General features: G+C 34.3%; 1 protein-coding gene across 6 annotated transcripts in view; it reads right to left on the bottom strand.

The window, feature by feature from the left end:
- Positions 1-20,373, bottom strand: part of RALGPS2 (Ral GEF with PH domain and SH3 binding motif 2) — a 134,078-nt gene that overhangs the window by 3,390 nt on the left and 110,315 nt on the right. For 3 of the 6 annotated variants that reach the window (XR_016022737.1, XR_016022738.1, XR_016022740.1), the window contains exons 15-20: positions 18,601-18,678; positions 16,904-17,009; positions 15,053-15,145; positions 10,373-10,478; positions 8,316-8,407; positions 1,759-6,128 (exon numbers count right to left, since the gene is read on the bottom strand). Coding sequence is in view for 1 of the 6 variants with exons in the window: in XM_088801594.1 (XP_088657720.1) it covers positions 6,099-6,128; positions 8,316-8,407; positions 10,373-10,478; positions 15,053-15,145; positions 16,904-17,009; positions 18,601-18,678 (505 nt within the window). In the remaining 5 variants the exon portion in view is untranslated. Of the gene's footprint in view, positions 1-424; positions 6,129-8,315; positions 8,408-10,372; positions 10,479-15,052; positions 15,146-16,903; positions 17,010-18,600; positions 18,679-20,373 lie in introns of those variants that run through there. The other 3 variants (XR_016022739.1, XM_088801594.1, XR_016022741.1) reach the window with 3 other exon arrangements.

Raw genomic sequence — 20,373 nt, 5'->3', positions numbered from 1 at the left:
GGAGACCCGACACAGGTATTTTTGTACTTCTTCCAATCTAAAGCTCCACAGGCTGGGAGAGGGATTCTGTTTTCAGAAATGGTCCAATGTGAAAAAAGTCATGTCTGAGAATCTATGGAATTCAGTATTAGCACAGAGAGCCCCTTTGGGGGCTGCTCATATATCATCCTCAGAGTGGGGAGATGTAGTTGGAAATAAACCCTTGACCCCCCCCACCCCACCCCTATCCTTGTTCTGGGATAGAGAAGAGCAACTGAAGCTGATGCAGACAGAAGCTTCTCCTTCCCACCAGAAACCATGCCAACTATTTTAGAAAGGAAAAAAATCAAGTTAGAGGATTTATTTCCAAGTTCATGATAAAATGCACTTTCAAAGTTAAGGATAAAAATGTAAATATGGTAATAAATTATCCTCGCACAACCTATATTTTTAAGCAATTTATTTCGATAGAAATACCTCAGAAAACTGTTCTTAAATTCATTTTAAGTTAGCTTATGCAAACACACCAAAGATCTCACACTCACATTTGCATGTTAAACAGAAACAAAAAGTGAGAGAGGAACCAAGCTGCACATCACTCAGGGAAGTCACAGTGCAATCGAGTGCTTCGTCATTAGAGGACCTCAAGTTAATTGGGAGAAAGGATAAAAATGGCTTGTGTTTTCCTGTACATTGTCATCAATGGATATTTATCCTATAGTCATTTATCTCCTTTAGATTAATTCGTGAACAAGTACCCTATCCCCTCCCCCTCCACACACACACTTCAACAGGCTGTAAAACACTGAATTTGTAAGTACTCACGGTGTAGAAACTCATGAGAGTCTGGAGACTTCTTATCAGCTACTCTGTCAGACCTAGTAAGTCAATAATCATTGGACTATATTTGTGAACAGTTCTACCAGGTGATATCTTCAGGGGAAACTTAATATTTGTTACCTGATATCTAAAACACAGCTAATATTTATTAAATTTTCTGCTTGTCTATTAAAAACAAAGTTTAATCCCAAAGCACTCCAATTATGTATTCCTTTAAGCTCACCACTATTTTGCAGTCTAAATGACTAGAATCAAAATTTAAATTCTGCTAATAACTAACACTCGAGGACCAGTTAACCTTTCATGTGGCTATGTTTGCCTGCCTACTCTGGAACACACAAGGCCCTTCAAAAATTTTGAAACCAGCGTCTTGACTCAGTTAAGTAACAGTAGTTCCAGATCTTGCAATAATCCCAGAAAAGAAAATGTTCCCAAGCTTTGTTTTTACTGGGAAAGCTAGTACAGTCTCTTACTTTCCCTTTAATTTATATGTTAGAGTTGTTTTCAGTTTCCTGCCATAATATTTTCAAGTAAACAGTAACTGGTAGGTTAAGTGAGTGCTTGTTTGTTCTGAGTCTTATTTAAATATAAGAATGAACCAAACTAAATCTCATTTCTGGTCAAAGAGACTCTTATTACACGATTTCATTAGCTTTAATAAAACCCAAACATTCTTTCTGGCTGTATCATATTCTTTCAAAGACTTTGTGAAAGGCCTTATAACTAAGTCTATGCTTAAAAAAAATCAACAACCCAAAATGAACTCAGCTTGATGGATGTTCTTCAGAGTTGTTCTTAGGCGTGCTCATCTACAGTGGATTTGGGTGGATTTATTTTTAATCTCCTGCCGTGGAAGGAGGAAAGGAGCAGGGAAAGGAGCAGGGAGGGAGCCTGGCTAAAAAGACTGAAAACCAAAGAGGACTGCAATGCAACAATTACCTAGAGGGATCCGCACAGACTTTCCGAGACCTGCTGTGAGAAGGAGTCAGCTGTGAGAGGACAGCACACATTCCTGAAATACAGGAGTTAAGAGGGCAAATGTTTGCTGTCATACTCAATGCCCTAGAATTGGTCTACAAATTGGTAAGGCACTGACCAAGTTTTCCCCACACTACAACTTGCGATACCGGTGTAATGAAATTGTTTTCAATAAGCTTAAGAGTTTGCACGCACAGATATCTTTCATCAGAATCTTCTGAACAGAAAAAAAACCCGTCACTTTAGACACAAGCCATTTTTAGGGGAGCAAAAGCAAAAAGTACTTCAATCATTTTGAAAAGGATGACTTCACATGGAAAATCATTATCCTCAATGTGATTAAATAAGTGTTTGTATCTCAAAACTTAGAAAAAAACAATACCACTCTGGCTGTAAAATCATACATTTACTATGTTTAAAAGAAATAATACAAAAGGAGAGAGAGAAAATAAAAGCAAACCCTAAAAGATCACCGAGGAAGTCAGCCAAACCTCACCACTGGCTTTATGTCGTCTATTCAGGCAACAGCAGCATCACTGTTCCACGGAGCCACAGTCCAATTCATCTTTGTTTCCAAAAAGGGATCCAATTATTTCAAAAGCCTTTGAAGCAGAGGATTTCTTTTATTAAAGATTATCTTCTGTTAAGCAACACTGGTACCCCTTGTTTGCAGAAGAAGATAATATGGTGGTTTAAAAGCTGGTTGGCAAGGAATGTGCCTCAAAAAAAAAAAAAAAGCAACAACAGCTAAAATTTAAATTTTAAAAGTATGGATTAAATCTACTATTATTATTGACTTCCAATTAATACGATGCCCTATAGTTTTGTCTTCAGTAGTAAAAGCATATAGCTTACAGATAGATCTAAGCTAAAAAAAAAAAAAAAAAAAAAAAGACTCCTGCTCAAGTCATTTGGCAAGGAAAGTTCTAGTAATCCCAAGAGATCAACAGGCTAGGCTAGGCTGCTCTTAGAGGGCCCCAGTTTCAACTAATACATAGTGCGTGCACACTAGAGACTGTAAACATTCTTCCTTCTAGAATAGTGCTCCTTGGTCTCCTTTACAAATCTCCTAGAAGAGGAATAAAGTCACTTATAAAAACTTTGCCTCTATAAACACCCCAATTCTTGACACACAGAAAGACCAAATGCCGAGACGGTCCCTAGAAGGTAGTGCAGCAGTCATGGGTTTTCCACAGGAAAAATGTGTCATTGAAGCACATGCCTAGGGAGAAAAAAATACTCCAACTCCAACTGTTTGGATCCCTTTTTGTAACGTTTACACAAACAATATTTACATAGTGAAGAAAACAAAATGGGAAGGTGTGTTTGATCAGTTCTCTTTCAATTCTCACAGTTTGGAGGTTACAGTAGAAAAAGACCTCTGAAAAAATAAGCAGAGCCCAAACACAGAGGGGACATGAAACCAAAAACAGTGCTCCGGAAGGTCATTATGCAGTTATTTTTACAGTTATATTTTAAAAACTGGTATGTTACTTCCATATGAAAAATAAGCTTCCATGTTCAAATAAAATGTTAAATGACATGTGTCTCAAATTGTATTTTGGCTAGTATTATATGCTACTCACCAAGCCGTATAATTATGGTCATTATGCTTATTATAAACCAGCTAAAATTTAAATTATCATTTCTATGAGTTCTTCTTGGCTAGGAGAGAAACAAATGAAGTTAATGATGGAAATTTCAAGCTTTTGAGTCACCGATTTTCTAATTTATAAAGGGTAGGTTTAATAAAAGCGAAATAAACTCATCAGCCCACTAATACACTACCTAAATATTTAATATATTTTGGTGACATCTTTTTTTTGCTTGAATTATTAGGTATCATTTGGTGAGTTGTAGATCAAAAATTCACCTACACTATTTTAATCCACTTCACTCACTGGTTTCCATTTGCTTCAAATGCTAAAATAATCGTAAAAAGCTATGACTAATCTTTTGAATGAACAAATTTGAAGACAAAGAAACAATGGTGACACCAGCACAGTCATATTAAGAGTTTCAGTCAGAGGCCACAATTCTATATATGGACTATTTACCAAATTTGAACACTATTCTTACTCTGCAAGCTTCCATTAATGTTTAGAACTGAAAATATCAAACACATCTTCCAGTTTAGCTCCCTCTTTGGCAAAACTGTGTAACGTCAGGCTCTGACTTCCAGTTGCATATCTCCACAGATACGGTTAACGTATGACATATCTACTTTAGCTTATTTACGACAAACAAAATAATGATAATAAAAAATCCACAGGGCTCTCATCCACAACATTTTTTAAAAAGCACATACACTGTTAAAAACACTTATTTCTGAAGAGAAATGAACAAATTAAAGAATTTAAAAAATGCATAACAAAAGTAAGATGTGCAAGGTCTACACAGTAATACTGCTGGCTACGCGGATGGTGTCTTTCTATGCACCCAATGTGGGCTAAGCTCGGGAGGTCATTCATGGGAAAATCATTCAGCACAAGCAACACTGCCCTCTCCAGCCCGTGTCATTTTCCACAAAACCAGAAATAATGGTATTTCTAACTGTGCTATATGAGAAAAATATCTGAACTCTTAATATCCTTTGAAACAGAAAACTAAATTTAAAAACTTAGCACTGTGAAAAAGCTCTTTTACTTCCCTTTGGATAGATTTCTAGCTAATTATTCTGTGGGCAACACTTCCTATTTAAATTTCAAGAGTGAAATACTTATGAGAAAAAAAAGTGTAACATTTTCTAAGAACACAAATGTGAGAAATTTTATGTGAGGCCCAAAGTAACAAGCCTATTAGAAGATATTAGTCACAAAGCAATTCTCACGCTGGGCCACTGCTGAAACTTATGATGTCTCATGAGTTTATAACATCCAACACATAGCCTTTGTTCAAATGCCCGTTTTTGTTAAAACTCTAAGGCATCTCACTTTCAAACTTTTTCCTTTTGGTAATTCAACATTTATCTTGGATATTAAATGCATTATTGCATAGAAGTGCTTTTACAAAACTGCTTGGTCAACTACTGACAAAATATGGTTTCATAGTGGGAACCAATATCTACATGTATGTATGTAAGTTTTCAGAAAAATGTCTTGCAATAAAGGAAAGTTGGATAAGGAAAGATTCCCAGAATCTCAACCTTTCACTTTTCCCTTTTAAAATTATTTTGTATGCCTTCTAAGAAAAAGCATACAAACATATGTGGAATATTTTAAACAAATGTGATCCTTGAACCTCATATTGAACAAAAATAATGAAAATGAATAATTAAAAAAACTGGCATTGTGCACATTAAACACTGTAAAAGAAAATACCCTGATGAAGTATCAATATGTCACCTTGATGATAAAAATCACCTGTGGCTGGTAGAAGGGATAATCCAATTAACTTGAAAAATGTGATTACTGTAAAAATCTCAGAAAAGTTTAGGTTGGGCTTCCAGTTCCCTACGAGGCAGATCTGTGGTACAGAATGAATCACTATAGCAAGGCTACACGTAAACCTGGTTTAAAAAAACCGTGTTTTCTGGAGCCCACTTGAAAAAAGTGTCTGGCATGTGAACACTCAGCCTTTATACCTCCTGCAGGAAGTAATGTTCCCCATACAGTACTAAATTTCAGAAGTTTAGTGTTTAAAAATATCTTCCCTCATCCAAAACCAAACAAAAACCCTCCCGAAGTCCCAAACAAACCCCAACAACTCCCATTATAACATTTCTAATTCCTACACTCTTTCTGTAAGAAAGCGAGTGAGGCTGCAGACTCACGGAGGCTGAGCAAACCTTTCAGGTAGGCTGCTGGTAGAATCCTGCTACTTAAGAGTATCTGTACACCTTGGTGCAAAACCAGCTCCTGACCTAACCCACTAGAAATGTTTTTCCTTTTTACAGTGTATCTAAAAAAGGCGATTCCCCCCTCCAAAATTAGTACCAAGTTAAAAGAAATGCAAATTAGCTACGATCTATTTCAAGCACAGCACCGCCAGAAGATTCACACACACTATTTTGGTGTTTCATGTTGGTTTTCCTTTCATTCTTTTAAGGCAGTGGTTTCCACAGGTCAGTTCAGAGATAAGAAGCATGGTCCATGGCAGTTTGTTTTGCAACTCCGATTTGTTCTCTGGGAATGTCTCACTTCATTCCCTGAAATTAGTGCTTTTTTGGTTCAGAACTCCAAAGGCTGAGACGGAACCTTGGGGCTCTTCCTGGCACAGGATTGGTTTTTAGCTGGCGCTCTGTCATCAGGTCCTTGCTCTCACTTTGGAGCAACAGTTCCCTTCTCTTCTTTCTTAGGCCTTTACTCAAAAGTCATCAAGTTTGTAGGAACCTAAAAAAATATAAGCATTACAAACAGAGTATTTAAAAAGTTGTTTTTCAAAGTATTATTTCTTATCTTTCTTTAAGTAAGCCCAAATATTAAAATCTCTCTGACCTAAAAATATCTTTTTAAAAAAGGAATGTGATAGAAGGTACTGCAATCATTTATGAGTCATGAATAAAACATGGTAGGACATTTTTGGAGGAAAAATCACTGAGATGAGTTAATACCCTCTTTCTAATAAACTGAAATCGGAAGTGAGAAAGGGTGAAGACAGCATGTGTTCTGTTGACACAGGGCCTCAGTAGAGAGATACTCACTGAGTGAATAAATGAAGGAGAAAAGAAAAAGTGTGGCTATAGTAGGGTAAGATTCCAGACAAACATGCTTGGCATCACTTATTTTCTCCTTTATATGTACTAGAATGAATTTTTACATGCAAATTTTCAAATCCAGCACAGATAATTTTGTAACAAACATTACTAAAAATTTCTTTGTGAAATCATGAAAATTAAGTATGAAAAAATAAAACTCATTGTTAGATAAGTTCTGGAAAATGAATAGGTAATAGAAAAATTTGCTGCTTATAGACTGGATCAAATTTAATTTTATTTCTTTACAAGTCTGATATTCAACAATAAGTCTTTGAAATAGAATATATTTTATTTTTAAAAAGCAGTTGATGAGTCCTCTAGTCAAGGACTAAAAAAATGCTCTTAACCTTCACTACCTGTTTTCCAAAGTTGTGCTGATAGAGCTATTCATACATCAGTGGTCATTTCTCTGTCCTTTAAAACAGCTTAACAGTTCTCTTTAGCAATCGTCTTTTGAAAACCTACCATACTGGGGAAAAAAAAAAAAAAAAAAAAAAAAGAAGAATCTCCTACACATCAGTTTCTGAATGAAAAATTATTTTACCTGAATTAGAAATCAAATACAATGCAAATGCTCAAGTGCTTACCTTAGAGTATAAATTCTCAGGTCTGGTTGTAAGAAACCCATATTTAAATAAATTAGAAGTTTCATTTCCTCCTAAGTTCCCTGCATGTGATTTAAGGTGTATTTGAGTCAATTAATTTTCTACTAGAAAATTTCAAATTTCATAGCTTCTATTTATAAATTTGCTACGACTCTGATTCTTGCAAAATATGGAAACAAATAAAAACCACTTATACACATTTGGTTGACTTATTTAGCAGGAAGGTCCACTAATACAGTAAAAGAGATTGAGCCTCTCTGCTGGCATACATGCAGTATCTAGACTAATCTTGAAATTGGAGATTTTTAAAAAATAACACTAAATACTTTAAGCTACATTTAAAGAAAATGTATAGCATGGAGTTGAATCCTAGACAGGCCTGAGTCTAGGCAAAAGAAGGTCTGTTTCTTTTATTCTGTCCCAGACACTAACTTGACAAGGGCAAGAGAGTAGTTTTCGCTCTATGGCATTTCATGTCCTTCATAGAGGTTGCTAAAAATGGTCCCAAATATTGCTATTAGTCTTTTATATATTTTTGAAATAAAAATAACAAGGCCCATTCCAATGATACTTAAAAAGAATGGAGCTAAAGGATGAAGAGAGTTTTTATCTCAGGTCCAGCACTTTTTACTTGTTTGACCCTATGTAGGTCACTGAGCATCGCTGAGCCTTAGATGCCTCCTCTATTATGAAAGGAGGAATACGAAAGGAGGTCTTGACACCACAGGGTGGAAAGTACTTTTATAAGCTTTATAAACTAACATAGTACATTATTCAAAATTAGCTACTGATGTACAGTTCCAGCTTCAGAGTCTTTGCCCTCTCTGTCCCTTCTACTGGATCTCTGTTCCCCTAATCTTCACACGGCCGTTCCTTCTTCTCAGCCACGCCAATGTCACCTCCTTGGGGAGATACTCGCTGCTCGCTCCTATTTATTTAAAGTTGTCTCTACTTCTATCACTCTACATCACATAATTCTATTTTGCTTTCTTTATATAGCTTTCACTATTTGCAATTTTATTTGCTCACTTGTTTATTGCCCGTCTCCTCACTAAAATGTAGATTTCATGTCTTGTTGACTACTGTCGACAAAAATAAAAACAAAACCACTTTCCTACTTCATTCAGAAAGTCAGTCTAGTTACTTACTTCTCTTTGGGCCTCTTTTAAATGTATGCTCGAGTTATGGACGATATGAGGGTTGAGAGGAACGCTCACCTGTTGTTTGTTACTTTGGCAGGCGGCACTCAGATGCTTAAACCACAGCGTTGCATTCATCCTACTGCCAGCTTGAAACTTGTATGAGTTTCCTAAAATTATCAAAAACAAGGGAAAAATAATTAAAATTTAAGGACTCTGACATACAGTAATTCTGCAGCTACCAAAGAGCAATATAAAACATGACTAGAGCTCCCAGTTTCAGAATTCTATTTCGCTAACATCTGATTTTCCAATACAGAGTTCTCTGTGCTACATTTATGTGACATCATTTATGTGACATTTGTGTGACAACAGAAAGCCACTGTTTTGCTGTTTATGAAGTGGAAGAGAAGTAATTTTGTCTCTTTAAATGTTCTGTAGAGGAAAGTATATCTAAATACAATTGTTTGGCTTTTCTAGATTTTATGTGTGGACGAGAGTGCAGAATATCGGTTCTCAATACTACTTAGATGATCTAACTATTAGATGTTAATATGAAGTTTCTACAGGCCAAAATGCTTTAGATGTTTAACACTCAGACATTAGCTATTTAATGTGATTAAAGATCAATCAGCCAACCTCAATACCAGCTATGTCTTTAATTTTCAGTTACATCTGTCAAAATTATTAATTTCCAGGTCTATTGAGGGCTTTCTGGGAAAATCTGACGAGGCACCTTTATCTCTTTTAGATAATTAGAAAGTCATCTGTGTTGTGTATTTGGTAGACCTTATATTGACCAATAATAAGGATTTTTATAAGTTATATATATTAAGGTAATAAACTGAGAAAAGAAAGGATTCACGTTCTATAGACTGCCCTAAGTTGAGCTTTATTCCCTTTTTTCATTAACGTAAGTTCTTTTTTATGTCCCAATTTTTATCAACTTCTGTTTTCCTTTATTAACTGCATTCAATGGCCCAGAAGCCTGATCTATACTTGGGCATTATACAGCTTTTCTTTGAGATTTTAACAAAGAACTTTTTCACTTTTAGAAGCAATAGTTTTTCTTTATCAAATGTTTAATTATTCAAATAATGCTGTTTTGCTGGCTGAACTCAGATGAAGACATTAGATCAATCTAAATAGAAGGCCTTTCTACAATTAAGCTGGACACAAGTGATATTGTCTATATCCAACATATTTTGCTTAAGTTTTTACTTACACCTTAATATCCTAAAAGCAGAATATCTGTTGATGTAAAATACATTCTGAATAGAGGTCAAAATGTAATTGTACAGTCAATAAAAGACAATATAATATTTCCATTGTGAGTTGCTGGAGCGGAAGATTCTGGGCAGATATGAAGGAATTTCCTTTCTGGCTTCCTCTGTGGTGCTTATCAACAGCTGGCAGTTGTTTTGAGGGCAGAACAGCAGTCACATTAGGCTCTATTCTGATGACCACTTGAGGCCTCCCTATAGGCCCGGGCAGGGGATATGATGATTCCCTACAGCCCACCCTCCAGCTTCTTTAATCCACTTAAAAAACTCCTATGGTCAATAGCCAATAATTTTATTCATAAATATTTTATAAGCAAAGTATTATAATTAAAATTATACTTCTTTGGAAAGTGCTTTGAGTCAAGTAAGCAATTTAATTAAAAGTAAATAAAAATCATTTAAAGGAAAAGCTCATTTAAAGGAAAACCTCCATCACATTCAGAACTTAAGAATAACAACTTAATTCAGGGTATGAACGAAGGGTACTGCATATATGGCAAATCTCTGAGCTTTTAAAGTAACAGCAGCTTCCAGATTCTCAAATGCCCTCCTTCCCTCCTGCCCTGTCTGGTTATTAGTTCTTTAGGGATTACTTGGGCTTTTAATTTCAAGCTTATGCTCCCACAGCAAAAAAAATAAACTTGTTAAGTAAGCTTATTAAATCAACAATAGATATTAATTGACATTTAAAATACTGATATCATTACTATACATTCTGTGACAGAAGTATTTCCCAAGAGATAAAACTACACAAACCTTCCCCAAGTTGAGTAATTCAGTTCAACTAGGTTTTGGCTTATCAAAAGTTATGTACACACAGCACCTCAACCTCTAGTTACTCTAAAGGTTCACCTTTCTCAGAGTCCGTCAGCAGGAAGAGATCTGGATGATGTGGGTCATCAGCCATCATCACCATCCATCCTACCACAGATACATTCTTATTGGATGTTGATTTGAACTGAGAGATAAAAAGATAATTAATGGTTATTTTTATGGTTCATCTTAAGCAAAATTTAAGTGTCAAAGATCGTATTTGCAGTTTCTCCTAGTGAGAGATGAGATCTGTAACTTGATGCTGGTCAGGTCTACTCAGGGCCTTTTACCATAATTCCATCTAGGCACGCCCTCTTTAGATAGCCTCCTGCTTTCCAGATCTTTCTCAGCTTCAACTCTTCATCAACACCTAACTGTCCTGGTGTTCACTCCCAAAGAGCATGGTCTGTTAGTGGACTGCTGGATCCATCTACGTTGTTCTGTATTACTGTGCTACCCCTCACCCTTTCTCATAGGAAACACACTTGCACTTCAATAGAAGTATTATTTATTTTTCCTCAGCTTTATTGAGATATAATTGACATATAACACTGTATAAGTTTAAGGTGTACAATGTAACAGGAGTTTTATCTTAAACCTCATGGTTTAATAAAACAGCAGTATTATCAAACAATTCTTAATAATATATTCTTACTTGTATTTCTAAAAAAATTCTTAGTATGCTTGTTACTTTTCTGTTTTTTGTAAAGTTACACTTTAGTAATGAAAAAGTGGCTGCTATAAAAGAACAGAAAGTTAGGTTAATCTCATGCATGAACAAAATAAAAAAAATAAACATTAAATAAAATATTGGCAACCTGAGTCTAACAGTATATAACAAAGCTGATACATGATGACCAAGCTGGATTTATCCTAGGAATGTGAGGCTGGTTTAATGTTAGAAGTCAATTAATGCAGCTAAGTTGGGTTTATTTCAAGAAAGCATGGTTAGTTCAACTTCGGAAAAATTATTAAAGTAAATCACCATATTAACAGATTAAGAAAGAAAAAATATGATCAACTCAGGTGATGTAAAATAAAAGTATTTGCTAAAATATACTGCATATTTGTGATAGCCTAGGAATAGAAGGGAACATCCTTATTCACTAACAGTACTTACGAAACAAACAACAAGAAAACTCACAAAAACCAAACCAAAGCAGGAAAGAGAAAAGAAAAACAAAAAAACCCTGCAACACAAATACTTAAGGGTAAAATGCTAAAAACATTTCAAAATCAGTATTAAGATAAGGACGCCCACCATTGCTACCTTCATTCAATTGAACTGGATGACCTAGCCAGTTCAATAAGGTAACAAAAAAGAAACCAAAAAAAAAAAAAAAAGAGGGAGGAAGAAATAAAACTGCCATTACTTACTCACAGATGGTATTATCTACCCTGAAAATCCACCCAAATCTACCAAACTAATAAGGAACGTTAGCAAGGATGCTTGGAAAAGATCAGTATGAAAGTCAACTGGAATTATATGCACTAGACATACAAAAGTAATTTATAAGTAAGGTATCTAGGAATAAATGTATCAAAAGACATACTGGAAATTATAACAGTTAAAAGACATTCAAGAAGACCAAAACAATGGAGAAATACTATGAGATGAAGAAAAAGATTTGGTATTGTAAGGATTTCAATTATCCTAAATTGAGCTATATAGATTGCAGTAGGGTTTTATGTGGAACTTGAGAAGCTGATTCTAAAATTTATATGCAAGAGCAAAGAACCAGAACTAGCCAGACTGCCCATCACAAACACAATACTAATTTAAATTTCTGCCAACAGTGGATGACAGCCTATGTTTTCCTATACCATGGCCAATGCTATATTATCAGTCTTTAAAATTTTTGCCTAATAGCAAAAAAAGGGCATCTTCTTTAATCTGTATTTTTAAGAACGAGTGAGGTTGATCATCTTTTCATGTTTATTAGCCACTTATATTTCATTTTCTATATAACTCTCCCCTTTCCATTTCTCTATTGTTCTGTTTTATTCCTGCTGACTTACATATGTTACAGATTTTTCAGGTGCAGTCTTGGTTTTCAAAATTTAACTAATCAAACAATATTCATTCATTCCTTACCATATAGTGATAGGTTCAAACATATCTGCAAAAATTTTTTACAATGAATACACAATACAGTTTCATTAAAAATATTTTAGAATGTTTTCATTTTAAAACATTCAAAAATACGGACAGAACAAAATAATAATCCCTCTTCTCTTTCCCCAGTTCCTCTACCTTCCCAAGCCTACTCTGCTGCTCATAGGCAAAAAATGTATACTTTAGAATAAAAATATAGGTGTGTAGGCTTCCAGATTTCTTCCTTCTGCATTTACATACATATATGAAGTCTACTTTCATTAGTGATTTTTTTCTCCTCAAGTTTTTTATTTTGATGAGGCTGAAACTACACAGAAGCTGGAAAAAAATGCTACAATGATTACCACATATCTACATCTTGCATTTGCTCGATCTCTTTGAACATTTAAACGCAAGTTGCAGACATCACAACATTGAACCTTACAAGATTTCAACATAACATGAATCTCCTAAGAATATATTCCTGTACAACCACAATGTACTATCTTAAGAAATTTAATAGATACAATCACATAAAGTCCATATTAAAGTTTCTTCAATTGTCCCAATTATGACTTTTATAATTTTTTAAAGGAAATGACCTCCAGGATTTAACCAAGGTAACCTACGTTGCATTTACTTGTCAAGCCTCTTTAGTCTCTTTAATCTCTAAAAATCCTCCTCTCCCCACCCTACCCGGTCAAATTTTGGTCTTCAGAATCCAAGCTAGTTATCTTGTAGAATGTCCCACAATCTGGATTTGATTGCTTCCTCATGATTAGATTCAGGTTAAAATTTTGGAAATACTACAAAGGTGGTGCTGTGTTTATATAGCAGATTTTAATCCTTTATCTGTTGCTTATGTATAGCCAATATTTTCTTCCAATTTGTGTTTCAATTTTGTTTGAAAAGAATTAAAATTTTTTTTTCCTTCATTGCTTTTATTCTGTACCATTATCTCTTCTGACCTAAAATGATACTAAATGTAAACATGGACCTTTCTCTGTATCCTCAAAAAATATGAGGACTACAGTCCATTTCCTTGGCACTCGATTTGATTTCCTCACAGCCCACTATGTTCTAATTTCTGAACATTTCATGTACATGATTTATCAGAAAACCTTATATAATTAAAAACCCAAACTATCATAGTATGCTATTAGTAAAGTAGCAATGTCAAACACAAAAAGACATTTAACATATGTAATAGATGACAAATTTAGTTATCTTATCAATTTTCTAATTTGGATTCCTCATAATCAAAGTTAGGGGAAAAAAAAGCATTTTATTTTGAATAGCTACTTCTCTGCAATCATCAACTAAGTGAAATCCAGCCAAGTATCTCAATGTGGCTATGTGAACAGTTAACTATGTCTGAAGACAAAGGATTTTTAACTGAGCTACAACTTTTTCTTTCCCCTTTGAGTACAGCAATACTAACCAGAAGCAATTACTCTACAAAATACTTTAGTGAAACTAATGTATGTAATTTTCTTGGGTATGAGGTCAATATAGTCAATTTGACCAGAATTAAAAAACGAAAACAGTCCTTTACCTCAATGCGAGGACTCCATTAAAAAAAATTGTAACAGTGGGCAAAAAGGCCAGTGCTTAAGAATTTATGTGATTCCATTCAGATACTGTTAAAAACTGAGGCAATGTGTCATTTCAATAAACATACACGGTAAACTCTAAAGAAAAGCCAGGCAATGATTAACACGAAACTCAGGACAGTGACTGGTTGTGGGTGTGGCTGATAAAGAAAGAGGTGATGGTATCATGGCAGTTCCCACATTCATTTAAACCAAACAATGTGCTTACATACCTTTGGTGTGACTAAAGGGTTACACTGGGAGGATAAAGCATTATGCAGTGTCATTGGGTAATTTAGTAGTAAAGGGACTTATTTTTTATTTTTATTTTTTAGTGGCTTACCTTTCCTCAGTATGGTAAACCTCTTAATCCCCCCACAAAATACATGATTTAGAAATAAAATTCCTCTCAAAGAGATTTTATTAATGCAACACAGAAAATTATTCTTTCTCTCAAAGACATATCACTGGCATATAAAGTCAAAACAGCATGCAAAAAAGATTTATAGAAAGATTCTACATTTGGAGAAACAAGCAGAGAAGCTTCTTTTAAGTAATATGAGGCCCAAGGAAGTGGACCATAATAACCTCGGTAACAATGATCCCTCTTCACTGCTGGGAAAACCCCTCAATCAGAGATTGAGGTGGAAAGTTCTTTAGATGATGTTTGCAATTTTTCACATTTTATACATTAGGAACCAAGACTCCAGGGCAACAGTTCTCAACCATTTTCTGAATAAGAAAGACAGGTTTCAGAAGGCTTTGATGCCAAGATAGATATTTCTAATGTGCAGTTTTGACATTTGCAACGGTTGACATTTGCAATGGAAAAATAGCATTCAAAAAAGAAACTTCAAAATATGGAAGTTATTCCAAGACTTTCCTTGTAATGGTCTTACTAAATAAAAATAATTCCATTACAATTCTCAATAGAATATGAGAAAAAAAACCCAAACCGTTACTTTCCATTATGATTACTTTCTTTAAAGAGGTTGTGAAATTATGCTAACAATTTAGAGGAGGAATACTTACATGTTTTCTTTCTGTAGCCTTTAGAGATTTGGCAGCATAGTAAAAAAGTTGTGTCCCACACAAAGCTGCCCAATATTTTGTCCAGGATGCTACCTGCAGAGGACAAACACATGAGTACACTACTGAAACGCTACTGGCATCTCGGTTTCTTTACTTTCTTAGTGTCAATGATCTCTAGCTTTGCTCCACTCCAGCCATCTTAGCCTAACCTTAGAGGGTATCACTTCTGAAATCTTTATCTCAAATACTCCTATCACTTCCACTTAACATACTCTGCCAGTACTTTCATTTAGATAATTATGGATCTCATCAAGAATCCTACCACTTTTTAATATTACCTAGTATTGCCACGACCTTCTGATATCATATCCTCCCTCTCCTTTCTTTGTATTTAGCCTATGTTGCATGGTCCAGCACTATACCCACTCTCTTCCAAACACTGTAATGTCAATGCCCTGCTCCCTGATATAACCCCAACCCCAGTTAAACCTAACCATCTTTTCTTCTCCAACTAAACTTTCTCCATAGATCATGTATCTCATCCAGGCCCATATTTCAAATACTATCTTTATGCTAATGACTCCCAAATCTCTATCTCTGGCCACCATCTCTCTGCTGACTTTCTGAACTGTATTTTAAAAAGCCAAACTGATACTTCCCCTTAAATATCTAATAAGCATATCAAACTGAACTTGGCCAAGACTTACCTGCCCCCTTTTTCTATTTCAATAAATGTCCCCAACATTCACCCAGCTCAGTCCAAAACCCAGAAGTTATCTCCACTTCCACTCTTTCTCTCATACATCACATCTAATACATCATCAAGAAACCCTGGCCTCTGTGACTTCATCTCTCCCACCTCCTCCACTTTCAATGCTTCCACTACACAGGGCTACTTGTCTCCTGAAGGCGAGCTCCTCATATGGCCAGCTCACCTTTTTCATTCAGAGCTCGGCTCAGATGCCTTGCTATGGTGACATCTCTCCTCACCCAATCATTCTCCATCCCATTACCTTATTTTAAGAGCTTGTTTTCTATTTCTCCTCATTGGAATGTCATCTCCATGAGGCAGGCACATGTTCACTGCTCTATTTCTGGCACTTGGCACCAACAGGTGTGATAATGTCTCAACTGACATGCTATTCTTAGTTCACTAGCTGGTAATGTAAGCAGCAAAATCAGATCACTTAGATGGAAACGATTTTTACATTTTAGGAAGCCCTCATATCTTCAAAAACGTTAAGTGTGGATATAATATCAAAGTTTTTATTCTAAGTTAGATAAATTATATTATCATTTGAGAAAAGAAAATCTTTGTTTAGCTGTCAAACTACTGTAGTGCTGTTGCGGAAAACAAACTTTTGTGTTACATATGAAAAGCTTTGTTCTGCCAAATTTCTTTTTTAATATAATTATGGTTTGGAGGACATTTAATATCTGGGCTCTATTTCATGGAGGAAAACAAAACAGCATTACCAAGTTAAACAACTTAGAACTGAGAAAACAAAATTGGTTGCATTCCATTTTATAGGGTTGTTTCTTTCTGTTTTTCCTAAACTTATTACTAAAATACTTCTTAACAGTATATACTTCAAGGTTCTCTGAAAAATGATTTTGAATAAGAACTATGTTAGAGGGCAAAGAGAAGTACCAGAGTACCTTAATTTAAGCACCATAAATATACCATTTAACTGAAATTTACATTTAAAAAATCTGGTGAGGCAAATGTGTATCTTAAATTATTTTAAATGTACTATATATCTAGTTTTATTTCAATTGTCTTCATACTTTTTAGGGCTTATATACACTTGCATATTTTTAGAAGTGTTAAAATATAATATAAAATCTTACTGTAGGCTTTTTGCCTTCTTTTAACAAAGTTTTTCTCCTGAGAACACCTTGGATAGTAACAGCTCCTGGATATAAATGTACTGCCAAATCTTCTGATTCTGCAGAACTATAATAACGAAATGAAGAAAAAACATACAAAAGCTTTAGAGTACAGTAGTTATCAAGTAGATACTTAAATGAAATGTAATTATTCTTGATTTTAAAACTTTGTTATTTTATTCAGAATGAGAGGACACTGACAATTATAAAGGTTTACTGATCTGAAATTTATAAGCTGTCACAAAAGTTAATCAGGAAATTATTAAAGTCAGCAGATGATTAAAAACACACACTTTATTACATATTTGAACAAGTGTAATTTAGAAAGAACAGGGCAATTTACTTTAATAAAGATTAAATGAAAGATTTAAGACTTTTCTTCTTCTTAATATGCCACACTGCATCAGTGCTGTGAACTTTTTCCCCAATAGAAAGTTTAAGTCCTGGTAGGAAAGATGAGGGTTCTATTTGTTAAAAGTATTTATGCATATAAACCTCAAAATAAAAGTAATAAAAGCTCAAAAGAGAAAAAAATGAAAAAGAAAACCCACGCTTCATTAAATTCTAAAATAGGTGAAAGAATAAAAGCAATAACAACATATTAAAAAATGGCTTTCTACAATAAATTTTAATAACATTTAAATGCTATCAATGCATTAAGTGTTTGACGATAGTCTAACAGCTCTCCAAGAAAGAATAACTCCAAAAACCAAGATTTCCTTTACATATATCTTAAGAAAACCATCACAGAATAACCAAACATTTAAATATCTTTCCCCAACTGATTTAAGGTCCTATATTTAAAACATGAGTAATTTCTACATGAGTTAATTAAAACACACACACTAATGAAAACCTGTCCTTCTCTTGTGACCTGACTGAGCTACAGAATTCCTACAACAGCGAAGAAAACTGAACTTTGCCATTTTATCCTTTTGTGATTGATTATTTAGGTGTCTTCAAAGTGACTTAATAGCCTAGAAACCACTAGAAATTTCAGGCCGGTTAGAGGAGACACCATCAAATGGACATAAAGTTCACTTCTAAAGTTGATTATTTTGTTGTATCATGAATTGATTACCCATTACCACTAACCTCCAGCCCCCAAATCAATCCACCATCCTTATTTTCTTCTGCAGCTGATAACAGGGCAAAAAGAGACCATGTTTAACTAGATGAACAATTGAATGAACATGAGTTTAAATACACAAGTATCACGTAATGGAAACAGACTAGTCTGAATTCAGGGCCTGAAGTTTATCTAAAAAAAATTCTTTTAAAAGACAAATCTAATGTAGACTTACTAAAAAGGAAATGTTTTGATTGTAGCCTTTGAATAACAAGGGGATTTTTGTATTGCCCATCCAATAATGAGCAGCATTAGAAAGACCTGTGCAGTTAAAAAGCTACCAACTTGGAATAGTTTTTAAAATGTGACATAAAGATGCAAGTTTCAGCCATTAGCTCTGTGGATCAGAAAGAATAGTTCAAATTTATCTCTAGATTAAATCTTGGAAAGAAAGTTTTCCTGGGCATTTTTTAAGTTTTTAAACCAATTAGTTGAGAAAGAACAGAAATAATGTGAGACCACACCCATGTAAGCCAATCACCAACACCAGAGGGGAGTTCTGTGACCCCTGAATGCAGGGGAATTGTACCTGCTGGCCTTCATGTGGCTTCGATAGCCATTTCGTGCCACTCGTGTCACCGGGCCGAGAGAATGGTATAATCTGTTCCTGTTGGATTCCATTATAAATTGTATATATTACATATACTTTTATTCACATAATTATCAATACCTAGAACAGTATAATTTCTTTGTGTAATACAGCTTTCCAAATCTTACAAAAGGTTTGTATGTGATTGTTTCTCTTTATTTTTTAAAGCATGCAGCACAGATTTCTAAAGTTTTTCTTTTACTATTGATGCTAGAAATCGTTATAGATGCTTAGTATATATCATACATTTATATATACATTCACTGTAACAAATCTGCTAAAATAATTAAAGAGCTGTTTATAACCAGATACTATCAAAACCTGAAAAATACTTCAAGAATCCTTTTGTGTCTATTTCAGTTCTTGGATTCTAGTTTAAATACGACACCTGGATTCATACAAGTAATTCATTTTTATTATATGTCCCTATGAAGACACCTAAAAGCAATGTGGTCTATAACCTTAAAATTACAATGTGACTGAAACACAGTAGTTTCCTCCCTATCCTTTATATTAAGTCCAAGAAAACTAATAAGCGATAAACTGAGTAAATAAAGGCATTATTTTATTCCCACGTCAACTGAAATAAGTAAATGATAAAGCCAATAAATGATAAAACGGTATGAATTAATATTTATCCAAAATGGCATGTAATACTTAACAAAGGAAATAAACACACACACACACAAACACTGATACTTCTTTGCCTGGGAAAAGCCAAAAGTAGCATGTTGATAAATGATATTTAAAACAAAAAGCATTATTTTAGCAACGTAAGCAGCAACATATTTGATACACCTCTAGGAAATAAGAACAGAAAATGGCATGTTTAACATTCAGAGTACTATTTTCAAGTTCATTATCTATTTTAAATCCTAGTTCTTTATTCGCTTATTATTATTATTATTATTATTATTATTATTATTATTATTTCTGAATCTTTCTGGGCAGCATTAATTTGCTGTCAGAATGATCCAAGAGCCACTGATTTAAACTTGGCACAAGTACAGTAGATTTTTTTTTTAGCTGCAAATGTCTCCAAAGCAAAACATTTGTCATAAAAGAAAAATATTGATTTGAGATGTGAAGGTAACACTGTTAAGTATGTCTTCAAAAGTAACCTGCTGGGATGAGAAGCGATTATTTAATACACCACCATTCTGGTTACTCACTTATACCTCAAGCAATCTGAGAAACAATTTTGTTCATTGAAATATTAAGATTGATATTTTATACCTAAAGATTACAATACACTCTATAATCAACATAGTATTCTCTTTCTAGAGGGAAAGAACTAGGACAATCTGTACAGTACAGACAGCATGCCAGAGGCAACTCTTGTGTTTTTCCCATTTCAGGCAAACCCAAATAAAAGATCGAAAGTAAAAGTTGGAAGAAAAATAATATGCAAAACCAAACTGTTAAGAACCCCCCCCCCCCCCCAAACAAAGAGAACAAAATTTGGGAACACTGATAATGTAAAAAGGCTTAAAAGTACTTTGAAGTATGGGGTTTATAAGTAAAATCTGAATTACTTAAGGGTGAGCATTCTTTATGAAGTGTTAGCAGGAATAAGGATACAATTTTCCAATTAAACAATGTAAAATTAACCAATTCAAATATAGTTTAATTGCTTTCTATTAAAAAGTCACTGATAGGGAGGTTAGGTCACTAAATATTTTCAATTCCATCAATTTTAATATGACTTTCAAA

This window comes from Rhinolophus sinicus, chromosome 11, assembly GCF_057876585.1.
Source record: "Rhinolophus sinicus isolate RSI-liver-muscle chromosome 11, RSI-T2T, whole genome shotgun sequence".
In the NCBI taxonomy this organism is placed as follows: Eukaryota; Metazoa; Chordata; class Mammalia; order Chiroptera; family Rhinolophidae; genus Rhinolophus; species Rhinolophus sinicus.
The sequence above is the reverse complement of the archived record's forward strand: the minus strand, read 5'-3'. Positions and strand labels throughout refer to the sequence as shown.